At 37.6% G+C, this 20,101-nt stretch overlaps 1 protein-coding gene across 3 annotated transcripts in view; it reads left to right on the top strand.

Annotated features, from left to right (window-relative positions):
- cngk (cyclic nucleotide-gated potassium channel) overlaps positions 1 to 19,882 on the top strand; it is a 34,729-nt gene extending 14,847 nt beyond the window's left edge. Inside the window, exons 21-44 of one of the 3 annotated variants that reach the window (XM_015349347.2) lie at positions 549 to 648; positions 975 to 1,121; positions 1,720 to 1,782; positions 2,391 to 2,512; positions 2,975 to 3,147; positions 3,998 to 4,106; positions 5,496 to 5,558; positions 6,155 to 6,813; positions 7,113 to 7,216; positions 8,902 to 9,045; positions 9,671 to 9,832; positions 10,436 to 10,528; positions 10,930 to 11,079; positions 11,819 to 11,952; positions 12,279 to 12,478; positions 13,054 to 13,283; positions 15,690 to 15,761; positions 16,207 to 16,481; positions 17,311 to 17,438; positions 17,624 to 17,850; positions 18,561 to 18,718; positions 18,843 to 18,946; positions 19,197 to 19,258; positions 19,412 to 19,882. In XM_015349347.2, coding sequence (XP_015204833.2) covers positions 549 to 648; positions 975 to 1,121; positions 1,720 to 1,782; positions 2,391 to 2,512; positions 2,975 to 3,147; positions 3,998 to 4,106; positions 5,496 to 5,558; positions 6,155 to 6,813; positions 7,113 to 7,216; positions 8,902 to 9,045; positions 9,671 to 9,832; positions 10,436 to 10,528; positions 10,930 to 11,079; positions 11,819 to 11,952; positions 12,279 to 12,478; positions 13,054 to 13,283; positions 15,690 to 15,761; positions 16,207 to 16,481; positions 17,311 to 17,438; positions 17,624 to 17,850; positions 18,561 to 18,718; positions 18,843 to 18,946; positions 19,197 to 19,258; positions 19,412 to 19,525 — 3,793 coding nt within the window. In that variant the 3' untranslated portion in view covers positions 19,526 to 19,882. Of the gene's footprint in view, positions 1 to 548; positions 649 to 974; positions 1,122 to 1,719; positions 1,783 to 2,390; positions 2,513 to 2,974; positions 3,148 to 3,997; positions 4,107 to 5,495; positions 5,559 to 6,154; positions 6,814 to 7,112; positions 7,217 to 8,901; positions 9,046 to 9,670; positions 9,833 to 10,435; positions 10,529 to 10,929; positions 11,080 to 11,818; positions 11,953 to 12,278; positions 12,479 to 13,053; positions 13,284 to 15,689; positions 15,762 to 16,206; positions 16,482 to 17,310; positions 17,439 to 17,623; positions 17,851 to 18,560; positions 18,719 to 18,842; positions 18,947 to 19,196 lie in introns of all 3 variants that reach the window. The other 2 variants (XM_015349346.2, XM_015349348.2) reach the window with 2 other exon arrangements.
- Positions 19,883 to 20,101: the final 219 nt, after the last annotated feature.

Here is a 20,101-nt window from a genome sequence, read left to right as displayed (position 1 = left end):
CAGCAATGTTCTGCTTGGAGAACAGAGGTTACCTCTGGCTATCCTTCCATGAAACCACTGTTCTCCAAGTAGTCAATGTTCAGTTATAAAACCCGCAGAGATGCTGAGGCGGGACCTAAAGAAGACTGTGCATCCAAGAAAGGCCACAAGCATCACAGAGCTGAGACAGTTCTGTAAGGAAGAGCGAGCCAGTATTCCCTCCAGGGAATGTGAGAGACTGATGAACTCTTACTGGAAACATGCAATTTAAGTTATGGCTGCTAAATGAAGTGCCACAAATTACTGAGGCAAGGTGCACTTTTTCACACAACGATCTTGAGTGCTGGAGGATTTTTTTAAAGAAAAATGACAAAGCAGAATTTTTGTGAGTTATTTGTCAAATAAGGTTACTTTAATCTACCGTTAGGACTTGGTGAGGACTAGGTGAAATTTAAATATGTTTTAAAATGTTAAACCATAAAATTTTAAGTATGTGTACTTACCTTTTCACCACACTGTATATATTGCAGTTTGGGAGAAATGTTAAAAAGTTTGGATTTTTATTCCAGAGGACAGGCATATCCAGGAGGGCCTTTTCTGATGCATGACCTGCCCACTGAACTTAAGCATATTATACTCATGAAGGAGAGAGGGAAGCTTTTGTCCAAGGTACACCATGTATCTGAACCACATTCAAAAGAGCTGGGACAATATTTACCAATAGTTGCCACATTTAACAAATATTTCTTGGTTGGACTCAGAAGTTTTAAAATAGCTTTGTCTATAATAAGATTTTGTTATACCTCCCTCTTCAAATAAGTTTATTTTGATGTATTTGTAAGTGATTGCACTGTATTTAGTAACTGTTGTGCATGCTACATTCATTTCACAATATACGAACAGTGTATGGTGGAGTTTTATAGATTAATTCACATTACACAGATGATCTGCATGTTTGTAATTGATGTGCAGGTTTTTTTCATTGTCTTTCAAAGATTCCTTATTTTGAACAAGCTGGATCTGCATTCCTTCGAGATGTTGCAGCAATCTCTATGATGTACTTTTATCCTCGAGGAGAGATTATCCAGTACAGTGAAACCATCACCCGTGAGCTGTTCTGCATTCGAAGAGGGATGTGTCAGGTGTGAATCAATTCTATGCAGTTATGAACAGCATCTGAATAGGACAGTTCGAAGTTCTGCGATATACTACATGTATGTCTGAATTCAGACATAGAAGATGTGGAATTTCACTTTTCTTAAATGATTGTCAAGTTTGATTGATTCAATGTGAATTTAACTTTATTTTGTCATTATTAGAAGTCCCTTTTTTTTGCCTTTTTCATGTTTTTTGGCTGTAGTGTAAAATTACAGCAAATAATGTAGCTTGTAAAAATGCAACATCTGTTGCTCTAATGGTCAAAAGATGCTTTTATTAGACTGTAGTATATATCTATATCAGTTTACAATCTGCACTATTTTAACTGATACCTGACTGTCTCAAATTTATTCAGTTTTGATGAAAACTGGATGGAAACCTCTCCAGAACAGACAGAAAGCCTTGACTTAAATACCGCAGTCCAGGTGCTACACGTGCACTTTCTTTTGACTTTCCCCCAGAGCTGGAGCTGACATAATGCTGGAATAATTCGAATCATGTTACAAAATAGATGTTATGCATCACAACAATGGTCTGCATGTCCTCAATCAGCTTCACGTCTTGATGTTTTTATTCCTGCAGATTTTAAACGATGATCTCTCAGATATTCTGGGTCTCTACACAGAAGGAATGTATTTTGGAGAGGTACAGTATCATTCATGCTTCTTAATTTTTTGTTAAGATAAGATCGCTTTATTGGCCATATAAAATTTCTTGTATTATTATTTATATAATAATAATAAACTTTATTTTATATAGCACCTTTTTGTCCTTTCGCATACCCCAATGTGCTCTCCATGAGACACACAGACAGGGAGAGAAGCTGGGGGTCAGAGTGCAGGGTCAGCCATTCATACAGCACCCCTGGAGCAGCTGGGGTTAAGGGCCTTGCTCAGGGGCCCAACAGAGTAGGATTCCTCTTTGTGTCTCTTTGTGTCAAATGAATTTTCTATTCACCACAGTCATGAGGGGCTCATGATTCCCACAGTTTTCCTGATTTCACCTGCCTGCAGTACTAGACATTGTCAGACATGCACGCTAAAATAATGGCAGATCTTACATAATCTTATACTGTAGGTTTAAATATTTTTAGTTGATCTGAATATAAATTGGGCTTAGAAATTTAAAGCTTTTCCCAAAAAACTTCATTGACAGTTAACCATAGGCAATTTTTAGTACAACTTAATTAATTTCTTCATGTTACTGATGTCATTACCTTTTCTTTCAAATTTTTTGTGTTTTTTGCTGTTCAGGTAGGATTCTTATTTGGAAAACCAGCCACAATGACAATCCGCGCGAAAACATACTGTGAAGTTTTGGTTATTGACTTTGACAGAATTAAACCAGTTCTTGACAAGTATCCACCTATCAAAAGGTAATGGCATTAATTTTTTAAGAGTAAATCTAGATGCAGGTCACTCTTGTATAGTAAGATCATAAGAACAGTTACAAAGAAGAAGAGACCATTTGGCCCATCTGGTACTTGGTAGCTAAGAGATTGTTTGGATTAAGGGCCTTGCTAAGGGGCCCAACAGCTCTGCCAGCCACAGGATTTGACCCAGCAACCTTCCAACCACAGGCACAGATCCTTAGCCACAGAGCCAGCACACCACACAGATCCTATCCAGCTGTTTCCTGAAAGACGCCAGTGTGTCAGCTCCAACAACATGGCTTTGCAGCTCGTTCCTCACTCCCAAAAACCATAATAATCACTGTACCGTGACTCCTGTGTGGTCACTGAATGCCTAAAAACCTTATTCTGATACCATTTCATATGGGTGTTTTGGTAATATTTAGATTGGCAACTAGACCTTTCTCGATTTTTGTTCTCTTTCAGTCAGATTGAAAGATTGCAAGATAACAGAGCATTTTTCCAGTGCTTGGTGAAGCAAGTGGATTTAATGATGAGAAAGACACAGAAAAAAACTGGTGAGGAAGCCACGGCTGTAAAAAAAAAGGAGGCTTCTCTGGAATATCAAGGCCGGCGATATTTTAAAAAGTCCAAATGCTGTGAGTTACCTTAGAGTGCTTTAAGTCCTTTGCAGTTGTGTTTCTGTCTTTTGAAAAATGTATCAGTTAATTTTTCACTTACATGAGAGATCAGATGTATACAGTTCACCATTATTTTTTCCTGTTCAGGAAATCATGTTTTCTGAAAAATTCAGAAATGGGTATTTCTGTAATCTGTATTAGTTGTATTAAAATATTGAAATAATTGTCTTCAAAACAGTATTCTGACCAGAAAATAATTAGAAACTGAATGAAAATAAAATATTTGTCAGTGTTTAATAAATGAGATAAATAAAAATAGAATAAAAACATATTTTTACAAATCCATTTGTCTGACTTATTCAGACTTACATTTGTAGCCATTTATACACATGATGACTTTAGGGGAGTGACTAGGTTGAGGTACTTTTCTTGGAAGTATAACTGCAGTGCCTCTCCTGGGATTTGAACCCAGAAACATTCAGTTACACAGTTGACACCCTAACCACTACTCCACCTATAATCACTGCCTTGAGCATTAATCACAATCTGAGTGTATTAGTTTGGATATGTAATTTATTTCATTTTAAATTAATATGTAATATAATATGTCTAATAAATTTCTCCAAGGAATTGCCATTTTCATAAAATACAGGGTTTTAATACCACTTTCTTATGTCACTAAAATATTTTCACTATGGTTACTGTGGTAGAAAACCATAAATCCATACAAGCAAAAATAATACAGATGATCTCATGGAAAGATTTGTGTTTTGTTGATAATTCTACAAAGTGCTATTCTTTAGAATTGACTGAAATTAAATGTTATTGGAGATCATAAATAAATAGGAGTAACCTTTTATTTTATCAGATGTTGAGGACTTTGGTAACTTCCCAATATATGCTGGATCTGAAGAAGAATCTATTACAGAAAAACTAGAGAAGCTCAGCAAGACAAGACTGATACCACGCAAACCTAAGTAAGTTGACACATTTCAGACATAAGTGATAAAAATTGTATACATTTTCTAATCACTTTATCCATTTCAGGGTTGAGGGAAGCCAGAACTTATCCCAGCAAGCAGTGGGTGAAGGCAGGATACAGCCTGTCCATTCTCAGGCACACAGACACAAATACACACACACTCACTCCAGGGCCAGTTTTCCCAGGAGCCAGTTAACCTACATGTACTGTAGGTCTTTCGACTTTGGAGTCTAAGAGCACCCAGAGGATACCTATGCAAGCATGGGGAGAACATACAAACTTCACACAGTAAAATATAAAATTCAAAATATTGCATTTATGCTATTAAAGACTTGCAGCGGGAGGGTGTCAAGGGTACCAAGATTGATTACCCATCTAATCTAATGGAACATGATGTTACAGTACCAGTTATACAATTATATACATTGAAGAGCAGAATAAACTTACTCTGTCATCTATTTTTGCCAGGCATTTCAAACTGTAGAGGCTTTTATATAGACTATTTCCTTAATAGCTACTGTTATTACAATAGTGTCAGAATAGGTTTTTCAAACACTAGGATGAGAATACATCGCACAATTTCTGAAGTCCAAATTATAATAAATAAGACAAAAGGAAATCACCATTAAAAACAGGATACCAATGGAAAAGGCTTCCAGGTATCTTGATCACCAGACTGCGGCTCAGTTCTTCTTTTCAAAGTAATCTGATCTCATCTAACAAATAATCGAGTCCACCCACAGCATAGAATAGGTTTCTTCTTTTTTGGTATGTACATTCTATGTACATGTCAGTCGAGATACGGCATGTCCTGCTCATGCCCATCACTCGACACTCATCCTTCACCTTGCGGGTGGTGAGCCCACACGTGCAGTTACAATGAGTCAATTACATGTGATTGGGAAATTAGATTAATAGCAACTGTAGATTAACAATACTATCTTATTTGCAGTTTACCTTCAGGTGTTGTGATCGGGTGTTTAGAGACTCTGATCAGTGTAGATTAGATGACAGGATGGGTCTCTTCTCACCCACACTTAACAGTTTTGATGTAATAAGCCAGAATTCTTGTAACAGTGGATAACACTAGTTGTGGATATTAATAAATTGTTGATGCCGATAACATACATAAATTGTAGCTCCTGATGGTGTCTAAGATGTCTAAGACTGTTTCACAACGTGTAATGTACTGATGCATGAACTGCAGTATTTTCCCATCTGACAATTTTTTGCATATGTCATTGAAATCAGGGTGCGATATAGATAATATTATACTGTATGTTAACTATATAGTTAAACTAGAGCTCTCAAAGCAGTTCCTGTAGTGAAATAGGAACCAAAAGGGTTTCATGTGCATTTAATTTTATTTCCATTTTATTTTCAGAACACAGAGAGAGAGACTTCAGATGCTCTTCTGTAGAACACTTCCACAGATCTTTTTATTGCGGTAAGTAGAGTTTCTCCCACTTTTAATTTTAAAGTGCATGTTGTAAAAGACTCAGCCATCTTCTTGTATAGTGTGTCTGCCCTTTTCAATAAATTACATCCAAAAAGGCAGTGATATTGATAGACTGGGAAGGTCATATTTAATGTTTATTAAAATTGAATATTTAGCAAATTGCATAACACTGTGTGCAGCAGACATGGGTATAAAAAAATAAAATCCATTTTCTGTGCAAGTATTTTCTTTTTCACTGTTCTTTAATATGGCACAGGCAGTTGTTTGTAAACAAGTGCACACTGGCTCATTTCCTAGGGCACTACAGCCATGAACGTCTTCATTTATGGTATGTGTGTTACATGCACTGAGCTCACAAAAACTGCAGTATCAGCATGCATATGTATTGCTCACCCTTATGTATAATGGGGCAGTGATGTGGAACTCGCATTGAATTGGCACTCTAAGAATTGAATATCAACGGATTGAACTGATTACTTCAGATATTCAAAACTCAGGTAAACCTGCTTTCACTAAAGAGAAATTCAGTTTGTTTACATTCATTTTTTAAAATTAATTTTGTTTAATTTTTGTTTTTGTTACAGAAGTGCCATCATGCCAAATGATTCACGTTACATCAGATGGGAGTTTTTCCGCATCATTTTAGCCATATCCGTCAGCATTCTCACCTCTCTCCTTATCTCATTCCTGCATTTTAAAAAGCCACTGTGGATTATTTGCTACATTCTCGGGGCTTTCTGCTGGATTGACATGTATATACGTTTACACGTGGGCTTCTACAAAGACAGCAAGCTGAAAGTGGACACACTGAACACAGCCAAGCACTATATGAAAACCAGCTTTCTAATCGACTTCATCAGCTGCTTCCCCTGGGAAGTGTTTGGCTGGATGATGGTTTCTCCATTTGATGAAAAGCACAAATTTTATACCAACGACAAGGCAATGCACATGTATGCATACTTCAGAGCCCCTCATATCCTGCAGCTGTATCGTGTCCCACTTGCCTTTAAGTTCTGGCAGTCTGGAATTGCTACCGAAAAGACGGCAGTTACTATGCTTCAGTTCATTATGTATTCCGTGCTTTTTCTTCATTTCTCCACTTGCATTGGGTTTGCAATTGTATGCCCTCCCATTACAGACATCACCAGTAAAAGCACAACATACATTTTGCCAGTGCTGAAGCATAATTGCACTAAAAATTCTTGGGTGACACATTTGGACACATTGTACGCCATCGATTATGGTAAGTGAACCAGTTTTTACAGTTTCTATGCCATAAAACAACTGGTTTAAACCTTTTGAAATTAGTAGTTAAATGTGCTCATAGAACAGCAATTTTCATTTTAAGCTATATTATGAATAACATCCTAGTTACTTTGGACACATTACAAAGTTTGAGCTAATGTTAACTTGTGATAAGGAATTAAAAAGAAAAAAATAAAATAATTACGTATCACAGGTTTACACTTGTTAAGTAACATACATATTAAAAGTATCCCAGTACTGTAGAATGCTTTACATGTTTCTTTTTTTCCTCCCCAGGCACAGTCGGCTTTAGTAAACTCTACGTAACAAGTTTTTACTTTGCGACAGCAACTCTTTGTGGAGTTGGATATGGTGATGTTCATCCCTACCTCCTTTCTACAGTAAGACAGTCATAGGGAAACTTTAGTAGATTTAATCAGATAAAGCAGATTCTTGTGGAGATTGCAGAGAAATTGTGCCTAAATTAAAGGTGTCTCATGAAAAAATACGTATTGATTTATTGTAAAGCACTTTTATCATTATGTGGCTGGGTATCTGCATTATCAAATGTGTTTGTTAAAATGATTCCCGGGTTTCACCTACAAAGAGAGAAATATCATGAGTCTGAGGATTAAATTGAAACATGTACAGTGTGAGTTAAACAGGTGTGTTTTAGTGCCTACCTGACACTTGAATGGCATAGAATATCCTGGCCTTGGGGGGTCCTACTGGCAATACTAGCTAAATTAAGAAGACTAATTTGTTTGAAGTACACATGTCGTGTATAATGAGCAACAAAAGAAACGTATCACTCTGTTTATGCACATATAGTACATGCTTTTAAAAAATGAAGCTGATGGATTTTAGATATGTATTATGTAAATGTTAAATTATTATAGTGTCATTTTGGTTAATTGAACATTTGTGACTGATACACTTAAGCAACTTTAACTGTTGCTTGACATAAGCACTGAGGGACCTCACTAATGGAAGAGTGGATTAGGTGTAGTTGAAGATTTAATATTGAGCCCTGTCGAATGTCAAATGTCACACCTGAATGAATAAATATGTTATGCTTTTTAAGAGAACAGCACCTTCATCCCATTTTATAGTTGGAGGCTGGTGGACAGGGCAGCAGAGGAGCCTGGTCCTCTGTGAAAATGACTGTGACTCGCGCTTTGTGTCTGGTTAGAGATGTTGTGCTGTGGGAATCTCTCCTACCCTGGGCCTTTGTGTGAACCCCAGGACTTGATCAATATAGCACCCTGCCATCAGGCTGCCTTTGCTCACTACAGGTGGGGTTTCGGTGGGGAACAGACACTTCTGCCCAAATGTTCACACTAGAACCTCCCTGTCAGTGGGCAGCTGTACTCTACAGTTAGCAGATCTGTGCCACACTTACTGATGTCCATCAGGGTGGTCAACACACAAGCCTGACTCATTTTCACAGAGGACCGATTATGCTAACTGTTTATGTGTCTGGTCCCCACCGAACCCTACCTGTAGTGATCAAGGGCAGCCTGATGGCAGGGCGCTATATTGATCAAGTCCTGGGACTTATACAATGGCCCAGGGTAGGAGAGATTCCAACAACACAACATCTTTAACCTGACACAAAGCATGAGTCACAGTCATCTTCACAGAGGTCTGGACTCCTCTGCTGCCCCCTCCAAAGCATGAGACATAGACCTCAGTTTGAGCTGACTCCAGCAGGGGCCACGCACTACCATTGAGCCCCAGGTGATCATCACTGCTGTGACATGTTAACCAGCATGCTGACATGAACAACTGCTACAGAATAAGTTTTTCCCCGATTTTGTGAATTTGTTGCCTTTTTGATGCTCAGTATATTTTTTCACTAGTATGTCATTATGTTTTAAATGTAGGTTAATATTAACTGTGTTCTCCAGATAAATGCATTATTAATACCTCATCAATAGATATATCCCTTAAGTATTTATAAAAGCTCAAATTAATGTCTTAAAAATGATTATGATTATTATTACAGGATATCTGCACATTTTTATGTACTAGTTTTAGTCAGAAAAAATGCAGAAGGTAAAACGTTTTATTTCTCTTCACGCAGCAAATAATTATGACCTTTTTAATGATGGCTGGAGCTCTTTACTGTGGCTGGGTGGTTGGGACAATTACTTCTATGCTTGCCAATGCAGATGCTGCACGAGCAGCCTTTACAGAGAAAATAGACTGCATAAAGCATTTTCTGAAGGTACAGTGACCGTATCAGACACGCTGTTATACAGTAATATCATTTGATATGTACATTCAAATATTTTTAGAACTTCATCAACTATGTAATTTACTCTCAATGGATTTTTAGATTATCATACCATAATCGTTAATCTCCACATTGTTTGAGATTGTTTGACAAAATGTTTAAGAAAAATATATGGCTAGTATTTGAGGGGAAACTAGCAAAAATATGTATTTTCACCATAACCATTTAGTTTCAAAATATCTTCAAGAACTTGTAACTGAACTAGCTGAGAATTATGCATTAATATTTAATACTTTCATTCTTTCATATTGCCACTTCCAGTAATACATCTCTCTCTTTGGCATATTTTGAATTCTATTAACTTACCATACTATTTGTTTTAAATATCATTCAGGTATACAGTATTAGCTGTTTTTTTTCCCAGTTGGTACCCATTAGTTCTGTTCTAAGTGGTGATGATAAACATTTTTGTGTATGAATGCTAACAGGACAAATGCAAACAGACGAGAGAGTACCGTATGTTAAATTTGACTGTAATAGGAAAAATAAATAGTGAGCAACAAGTTACAGTAAATCCAACATGTGATCTGAAAACTATATCACTTTTTTTTTCTAGAGGAACAACATTACAGGACCTGCCTACAGCAATATAGTAAAGTTTTATGCATTCAAATGGATCAGAACAAAAGGTGTAGAACAGGACACGCTTTTTGAGTTTCTACCATCGTCGCTGCTTGGGGATATTTCCACCATTATCTACTCAGACCTGATTGCCAAGGTAACCAATCGATCCACCAACAGCCTCACTGACATGCTTTAGTATTTACAGTATAAGATATAGGAACCAGTAGTAGGTTTATTCCATGATGAAAAGAGAAGAAAGAAAACACAATGTTTCGGCTGTGGAGCCTTCTTCAGGTGTGAGCATACAGTTCTTTCTCACACCCAAAGCAATCTCATCTAGTGCATGTCTTGCAGTAAGTTCCCCCCATTTACGTCAGCAGAACAGGAAGAAGACTGGCCAGCTGTTTCAGACAACCCCGTCAGAGCAGTGGGCATCAGAGTACTCTCCAGGCCGATAGTCCTGCCTTTCACCTCTCACCACTCTTCACTCAGATTACACTGACATTTCTGTCCTGTCTGTGGCCTTTCACATTCAAATGGATTCAAAGACTTGGCTGCTGTCTTCAAAATAGGCAAATTGTTGCCTTCCACTTTTACCTTGGAATTTGTAAAAAAATAAACATTTTCATTTTAGATTTCATGTCAAAATTAATCTCTGCCTGTTTCTTTACAGTTTGTGGATTTTTTATTGCAGAGCAACTACAGTTCTTGGGATTGTAAATATTTTTAATAACATTTATACGATTCTTTGTTTCAGGCTTTCGGACTAAAAATGAAGACAAGGAAGAGAACAGAATTAAGTGTCCAGCAGCTGTCTCCATTGGAGCGGAAGTTATCAGGAAAACTAGATGTAATTTTTATTTTAAAAAAACTTTATTTCTTGTCAGTGACCAAATGGCAAGTAGGTATTGTATGTCCAGGTCAGATAAGGACTAAAGCATTCTCTAACAAATGGCCTTGCATTTCAACCAAAAAATAAAAAAAACAATTTTATCCTACATTTGGTTGGCAGAAAAGAGCAGAAAATGGTCAAAATCACTTCAGTAAGTGAAATTGCCTGAAGTGCAAATAATATATTTAGCATGACAAATGATACTGGTCTTCAGTTAAACTTTTGAACTGAGTTAGATTTTTTTACTTTGGCTTTAAATGTTTTCTTACAAAACACTGTGGTCTGCTGCCTTAGTTCTGCAACAAAGTGCCATCTGTCATATTCTTATTTGTTTTTGTGTTTTATTGTGAATCACACAGAGTCCAATTTTTCATAAAATCCTCCAGAAGGAAAGTATGGAGAAGCTGGAGACAGATGGAGGGTTTATTCGGATGTTGGCTAGGCAGATTCGGCCTTGCCTTTTCAGAGCCAATGATGTTATCTGCAGGAGGAATGACTTTGGATCAGAGGTATGGTGTGTGAGCAGTACCTCTACCCAGGATGGTTTGCTCAGTCAAGGGCTGGAGTGGATTTATGCCAGATCAGTTTATTCAAGTCAAGAAAAAGTAAATGGGTGACAAACAGAGAAACAGTATATTTACTGTAGTGTTAAAAAATATCAATTGTTTTTTATTTTAAAGTTTAGTATTTGAATGCAGACTGTCATGTCATTTGCCAAACTGCTTTATACCATATGGTGTCGCTGGAAGCCGGTGCCTACCCAGCAAGCAACAAGCGCAAGGCAGGGTACACCCTGGAGGGGGCGCCAGTCCATCGCAGGGCAAGTGCAATCATACATGGGGACAATTTGGAGGCCACGGTAAAGGCCAAGAGGGGAAATTGGGCCCAGACACCGGGATAACTCCCTGCTCTTATGGAGAAATGCTCGGGGATCTTTAATGACCACTGAGAGTCAGGACCTTGGTTTAACGTGTCACCCGAAAAACAGCGCCCGCTACAGTATTGCGTCCCTGCCACTATCCGGGGCATTAGGACCCACACAGACCGCAGGGTGGGCACCCCCCACTGGTCCCACTAAAACCACTTCCAGCAGCAACCTTAGCTTCCCAGGAGTTTTCCCATCCAGGTACTGACCAAGCTCAACCCTGCTGAGCTTCAGTGGGTAGCCAGTTGAGAGCTGCAGGGTGATATGGCTGCTGGCATAATGCATAATGCATAATCAGCTGCTATAGTATTTTTTTTTCCCAGATGTTCTTCATCGAGAAAGGAGAGGTTGATGTTCTGTCCCAGGATGAGCGAAACGTGATAGTCAAACTTAAAGCTGGACAGTACTTTGGAGAAGGAAGCCTCCTTTTCTCAGAACCTCGGTCAACAACAATCAGGCATGACAAGACAGTGGGATTTTTCTAAATTGATGCACATAGTGATTATTTTATTCTTAAAGAGTAGAACTGACAGAAAAAACAATCAAATAGTCAAAAGGACTGCTTCAGTCCTTAAATTAATGATGTTCCTGTGGAAAATGACAAGACAGCCCTTGTACTTTGAGATATACCTCCTATTTTTCTAATAACAGAAATTTGAAGTGAACTCAAGTATGGGGTCTAATCCACCATGTCCTTACTAAAGATGTATGTGTTTACAGTTAGTTATAATTTTAATAAGGAAATTACATTAATACTGTGTGCTACTACTGTATATATCACAGGGCTGCTACAAATTGTGATATGTATGTGTTGTCAAAGAAGAGTTTGGATGAAACGGTGAAATATTACCCCGATATCTGCAAGGAAATCAAGGAGGCTGCAGCAGCTAAACGAGACCTCCTGATAAAGCTTAAAGCTCAACAATTGCTCACAAAGACACCTGGAGACAAGGGAAGAGCTTCATTTCAGAATGGAACTGGACGTAAGTATATTGTCTTGACCCGTTTAAATAATTCATTTTAATGGCTTTCTTACTGATGAACATTTCTGTCATTGATTATTCTGTAAAGCCCTGGTCACACACACATGCTGGGGGGGGGTGGGTGGGTGGAGTGCAATTAACCCCAGAAAGACATGTTCCAGGAACAGCTGATACAAGATACAGGATACTCTCAGCCACAAGGGAGCTACTTTGGTGGATGCAGATTTGCCATACACATCTGCATTTCTTTCACACCAGTGTGATTGCAGGCCTGATAAAGTCTGCAGCCGGCAAAAACATAAGTAACCAGCTCAGCCCAAGCTGCCCAGTGATTAACACTAAACATATTGCTTTGTATATGCACACAGAAGGGGACCAGTATTGTTTCTCCCTATTTCTCCCCCATACCTGAAGAAGACACCTGAGCCACATTGTTTCTTCCTCTTTTTTCCACTTTCCTGTAGGGAATTTACTTCTGCTTGTTTCCCTGTCAGTGTTACATTAAGCCTTATGCTGGGCAAAAAATTGATTAACTGTATTGTTCTTATACTTGATGTTTTGTCTGTTGTTTTTAGTTATTAAGTTTTACAAAGACTATATGAAAGATCAAGCACACAAGTCCAATGTTGCTTTGCCTCTGAATATTCGGATGAGGAATAATATCATAAACTTCTACAGAAGTTTTCTGAATGGGATTGTCAAAATCCACAATACAACCATTGATCCTGAGAATAAAATCAGAGTCATTTATCAGTATTCCTCCTGTGTCTTGATCGTTTTCAGCTTTTGGGCTATCTCATTCATGGTAGGTACACATTTTTTATAGATTTTTTTTTAAATAGGCACTAGAAGGAATTGTTTCATAGTAATTTGGTTTTGTATCAAGTAAGATTTAATGGATAATAATTTAGTCTGATAACTTCAAGGTAGACCAGTTCTTTTAAAATATAAGGGAAAACGTACATTTCAGCTATCTGGAATAATATTCTGTTACACTATTTATCCTCTAACCATTAAAATCTGACATCAATAAAAATTACTTGCTAAAAACATCAGAGTAAGATTTAATTGCACGAATTCTTTAGGATTTATTTTGTATAGTTTGAACTATGAATTGTAATGTTACCTTAATAATACAATGAGTACTTTTATTTATTATCAGAAAATTTGAAAATATGTAGTGTAGGATTGTATGGTTACATAATGTACCTAAGGATTTGGGAATAAATTCTATGTGTGTATTACACATACAGTAGAAGACAAAGGATTAAAATATCTTCCTACCCAGTAATCACAATCCAGATGAAACACTTCATAGTGGATTTCAGTGGTGTAAATGCAAGAAGTGCTAACAGAAACATGAAATGAAGAATTATGCTTGTAAATGTTTAAAAACTTGATTTTATGTGGTATGGCCAAGATTGCCTCTGAACAGTCCAAAGAAAGACTACTGTATATAACCCTATTCATTTTCCGTATCCACTTAGGATAGTGTGGAAACATGGTGAGCTTGGGCCTAACCCAGCAGATGATGGGCACAGGAGGTATCTCAGTCCATTGCAGGGCGCACACATACATATGCGGGAACAATTTAAATTAGCCAGCGTGTCTTTAAATTAACAGAAGAAGCAGCAAGTGAAAACTCATGTACCCAAGGGAAATAACTGCAAACTCTTCACCTAAATCTCTTCAGTCCAGAATCGAACATGGGAAACTGTTGTGACAGTGCTTCACTGCTGTCTCGCAGCGCTGTCATGACACCATGCCACCCAAGAATCACAATGTTCCTTGGTATTCAGTCAAATTAAGACTTCGGATTATTGACACAATGCAATTTTTTTATGGAAAATATGTTAGATTCTGTGAATGTTCAGAGCACAATTGAGGGCAGCAGTGTGCTTAGATTGTGTATTTTTGTGTCCTTAATTGGAATGTCATTCTGATCAGGGTGTAGACTCGCTTTGCACCCTGGACCTCTGGGACAGGTTCTGCTTTTTACAAATAATAATAACAACAGTAACACTGCATTATGTACATTTCAGTTAAATTTAAGTTATTAAAAACTGCACTTTTGTCCCCTGACTATCTTCTTATTCTTTTTGAAAAATATTTTTTGTTTTGGGTGGTACAGTGGTTAACATTGCTAGGGCCCTAGGTTCAATTCCTGGGCTGCTATCTGTGGGGAGTTTGCATGTTGCCCCCATGATGGCTTGAGTTTCCTCCAGGTGCACCGATTTCCTCTCACAGTCCAAACAGAATTAACACGTGGGTTTGTTGGCTACTGGCCCTGTTCTGTGTGTGTCTGTGTCTGCATGTGCATGTGCCCTGTGAGGAACTGGCATCCCATCCAGGATATACTGTATATTGTGCCTTGCTCCCATTGCTTGCCGGGAAAGCTCAGGCTAACCCGCAGCCATGTACTGGATAATACATTGGATATTTCATGACTTAGAAAATAGAGGTTTTTTGGATGAATGATTTTGTTTGGTTTTATTCAGTATTCTTCAGTACCACTATCAGCATCACATATTCCAGAATGTCTGACAACCCCATTTTATTGACTCATGTTAACAGTCTGTTTTTTCACCTCTATAAGTCACTCACTTGTAAGATATCTTTGAAGATACAGTATCACCTTGTAAGTGTACTGTGTCACTCAAATACATTGGCTTATACTATTTAAAAGTGACGTTAATGCCAACTAATGGTAGCTAACAAAATGCATACATTGAGAAACAGAATAGTCCATGTGCAGGATTAATAATAATAATAATAATAATAATAATAATAATAATAATAATAATAATAACGCTTTTCTGAACACTCCACTCAAAGCACTTTATAGGTAATGGGGTCCCCACCACCACCATGTCTGTGTAGATCAGAAATGCCTACTATACTAATAAAATCTGCAGTGTGTTATATGATTAAATGGGGAAGGGAAGACCTGTAAATAAAAACCTGTAAATAAAAATACTTACAGACTTAACACAAATTAGTGTATGAGGGGCTTTCTGGTCTGCTGTGGTTGGAAGATACTGTGGTCAGTAGCCAAATTTAAGAAAAAATCTGCTGCTGGTCCCGTCTGAGACATGTTCATCTAAGATCTGACAATCTGTCTGTATCTGACAGCTTCTGATTCTTTTACCTCAGCAGCTGACTGAAAGAAAAGTAGAGTACTAAATACTAATGAGAAATTCTTTTTTTCTAGCCTACTGTTTTTGAAGTTGATAAAAGCATTTTTTTGTTAACGATGATTATAGAATACATCCAAATGCTTGAGGTAAGCATTTCAATATTGGCAGATCTGTGTGTTTTTAGGGACTTTTAAATTTTCCTTGTATGCTAATGGTTTAACAGGGCTTTAAATGTTTCTTTCCCTAGTTGTTTTTGTTATGGGAGTCGGGCTGTTGACTAAGGGAGATTTAAGGCCCGATAGGGGTATGATTTTGAGAGGACAATAAGGTGTAACGGGAGATTCTCAAATGTCAAATGAGAACATAGCATTCATTATGAAGGAGCCCCATTCATTTTCACCCTTTTAGACATTGTTGAAAGCACTGTATTGGATGGTACAGGGCAATGGGGAAAGCAATAATGTTACTGTGTAATGTAGAGGCTCCCTATTGTGATCCCACCCAACCAATTCCTGAACCCAGGTCCTTGATTTGTCTTTGGAATAGGAGAGAATTCCTCTGATTTGTCTGTTTTCTTTGCTTTCGTTACAGATTATAGTTAAGTTTCGCATTTGCTATTATGATGAAAAAAGAACCTACATCTCCGATTATGAATCTGTGTCAAAAAACTACTTGAAGAACAAAGTTGGGTTTTTTTACGACATTTTATCCTCTTTCCCCTATGGTCTTACAGTCATGCACTTAGCCAGAGAAACAGATAAATCTACGTTTTTGGCTGTGTTAGTGTGGGTCCGGACAGGTCATTTGTTCAGGATTTTCTCTGTTTTAGTATTTATGCAAAGTGAAGACAATTCTATCAGTACCACGTAAGTACAGCTCCAATTAATTTATTGTATGACTGCATTTTTCAATATTGTATAGAGGAAAATATGAATGTCAGAATGAACACATTAGTTTCAGACGGAAGAATGAAAAGCATGTTTCTCACTGATGTCATTGGAAGCTCACAGATGGGTTAGTCCCAGGAGTCATGCTGAAAGCTGAGAGCTATTGAGCACTCTGAAACTCAGTTCCAGTACTGCTCACTCAGCTACAGTGGGTCTGAAAGTTGACTAAAACTTTAAAAACCTCCAAAATATGTATGTAGCTTACAGTTTACATGAAGTTTGAGAAGGTAGCTGCATTAGCATGCAAAGGCTGCAAAGGACCAGATAAAGGTGTATTCCATGCTGAAAGGCAAAGAAAAGAGTGACTGTGTTTCAGCTGTGGAGCCTTCTTCGGATGTGAAGGCTTCACAGTCAAACTGATGCGTCTCTTTTCCTTTCCTTTCAGCATGGAATAAACCTTTACCTGTTCCTATATAACTCATATGGCAATTAAGGACAGGAATATTTAGTATGAAAGATAGGTGTCAGTCCTCAGAAGAATTAGGGTTTGTTTGGAGGAATAATCTTGTTCATGCATGATACATTTTGAAACAGTATTCTGTGAAGTTTACTGCTTCTCCTGTTTATTTTAACAGTTAAGAGGAGGATGTCATTTGTTCTACATTTTAATACTATATAATAAACTTTGAAAAGTACATGACATCTATATAAAATAAAATAAATAAAATGCATATGCATACATATAATGAATTTATTCAAATTTGTTATTTTGTGAACATTGTCTAGATTTTCTGTTTCTCTTTCACAGTGTTATGGGAATTCGAGTGATCAAATATGTAGTACATGCAATTCTGTTTGTACACAGCTGTGCTATTGTATTTGTGATGCTGGCTTGCCCATTGAAATGCAATCCCGATGCATGGTATTCAGTTATAGGTAAGTTTCCTTCTTAACCAGACATGTAAATAAATTAATATAATCTACATTAAATGTACTTATGTATAGAATGTATATTTGAGTATATTTAGAAAAACATTGACATTGAATTTTCTTTTAATAACATTTGGAATGTCAATTAATAGTAATTTTAAAAGTAACACATACACATGCTTGTTTTGTAGATGTTTCCTATTTTTCGGAACTCTACGCCTATGCTTTTTACTGGACGCTGGCAACTTTCACAACCACTGGCTATGGCGATATCCGGGCTTGCACATATGCAGAAATGTGTTTTTCCATTTTTGTCATGATTGCTTCCAAAATATTGATTGCCTATCATATGGGAACAATATCTTCCACACAGACAAACAAACATGCTCTTCAGGTTGCATATGAAGAGAAACTGCAGGTATGTAGGTCTTAAATGTTTTAAGACATATTAGTATTTAATTATACTGACTTATTGCAAAATTTTACAGCTCTTTCTCTTTCATTTAAAACACGGCTGTAATGTAATTTAGTAAAAGTAATAATTGGTAATGTTATTTATATGTTATGTTTTCTGCTTATGTGTGCATTATTATTACATTGGTAAAAGAAGGGAATATACAGAACCCATAGTGCCCTGGATGGTGGCCCTGTTATTTAATTTGTTAAATCTGACTCCTTACCTCTTAAAGAACTGAAAGCACGGGCAAATGCCATATGCCCCTTCCAGTGCACTCTGTTTCAGTGCCAGCACCTACAGTAGCTCGTTATCTGACTAGTGGTAATCAGGGACAGGGCTGCTTGGTGTGTTCAGGTGCTGCAGTAGAACAGAATGGAGGAGCCACAGTAACCCAGATCGAAACCATGCCATTGGGTTATTTATTTTCAAAAGCTGGAAAATAATCCGGCTATTCCTGTTGCTGACTGGGTATTTAGAGGGGCTGAAAAGTTCAGGTGCTGCTAGCATTTGAGGGTTTATGAACCAAGGACCCACTGGCTTTAAAATCACTTAGGCAGGAAACATGCCTGGAGAAAAAAAAAGATAAATACAAAACATGGAAGAGCTCAGTAATTACTAACATTCTCACTTGAGGTAGGAGGCAATGTAATCCATTGTTTTTTTTCTTTCAGACTGTCAAAGACTATATGAATGATGAAAATATCCCCCCATCTTTACAAGAGCGTGTGATTCAGTTCTATAACAATAGATGGACGTGTAATAAGGGGATAGATTCTGAAACTCTGTTCAGAGACACACCTAGCTGTATGAAAACGGAGGTTTTTGCCAGGTATCTGAGAATACATACTTAATATTCTTTTTTTCTGATCTTTTAATATCCCAGATCTGGGATGAGTTTTCTTCCTGTGTGCAAGTACTTTACCTGAAGAAGCCATGTTTTTTTTATGTTTTAGGATTAGTGTAAGTCTTCTGAAGAAGCAACAACTGTTCACCCATTTGTCAGAAACCTATCTTCGCCACATCTCTACCAAAATGAAACTGATGAGCTACATTACTGGTGAGTGTGGAGCTGCAACAGGGCAATGAGTGTATCAAACTCAGTTTAGATATGTTTTCATACACAGCCAACAGCTGTAAAGACAGGCTGGATATTTTAACGCATAGTTCATGTGAGAGCAGATGTTTGTAGATGACAGGAGTCTTTGCATTATGAAAAGCAAATGATTTAAATGGACAATTCATAAGGGCATTCTGCACAGTACGTAAAAATATCAGAAGTCAGTGTTTTTTTTCTTTGTGACTTGCAGGTGAGTTCTTGTCCAGAAAAGGAGACATCGGCACGCAGATGCTACTGATCTTGAATGGGAAGGTGAGGGTGATCTCATATGGGCCCGACCAGAAAGAGGAAGTGGAGTTCTTGTCTAGGGGCAGGTCGTATGGGGTCATCTTCCTGCTGAGGCGCAAGAGGTGTGAGGAGTCAGTCATCGCAGAGAATTATGTGGACATTCTGTCTCTGTCTAAGGAGGACCTTGAGGAGGTGGGGACCTTCTACCCTGATGTCATGAGCAAGTTGCTGAAGAGAGCAAGTCTGATCTATGAGCTAAATGTCACAAAGGGAGAGTTAAAACAGCGCTGACGAGGGCTGAAACACAAGTGCACTAAGTGTACGAACATGAAGGTCTGATTCTCCAGGAATTGTTTTTAAATGGTTTGTAATGTGTCCTATATTGTCTTTAATTTTCACTAGCTTCAACCCACCTGGAATGCTGTCTTCCAATAGTTACAGCACTGCCTTCAAGCAAAACAGATACAGTAACATCTTCCTAGTACCTAATCTTCCACCGGCCAGCCTTGTGAATTACTTTGACAAAACAGGGAAATTGGAAGTTTATAGTGTAAATTGTTCATGGAGAATTAATAAAATGTTTAGAAGATTTCAGCATTGGAAAAACCAACTTTTTATTTAAACCACAAATAAATATTTTAGCCTGAATCACCTTTGTCACTCACTCAATGCCCCACCAGATATTCCTGATCTGGAGAAGCTACCTCATCATTAAATGCAAAGTACACAATCACGCTATAAACAGTAAGAAAATACCAGTAACGGCAAATAGCAAATGTTAGATTACAAATGTATACTGTGTGTGGTGTAAAACGATTGTTTATAGTTTGAGCATGAAACTATAAACTGACATTTTTATAGATACCA

The sequence above is a fragment of the Lepisosteus oculatus genome, chromosome 11 (assembly GCF_040954835.1).
Source record: "Lepisosteus oculatus isolate fLepOcu1 chromosome 11, fLepOcu1.hap2, whole genome shotgun sequence".
Classification (NCBI taxonomy): Eukaryota; Metazoa; Chordata; class Actinopteri; order Semionotiformes; family Lepisosteidae; genus Lepisosteus; species Lepisosteus oculatus.
This window is presented reverse-complemented; position numbering and strand designations above follow the sequence as displayed.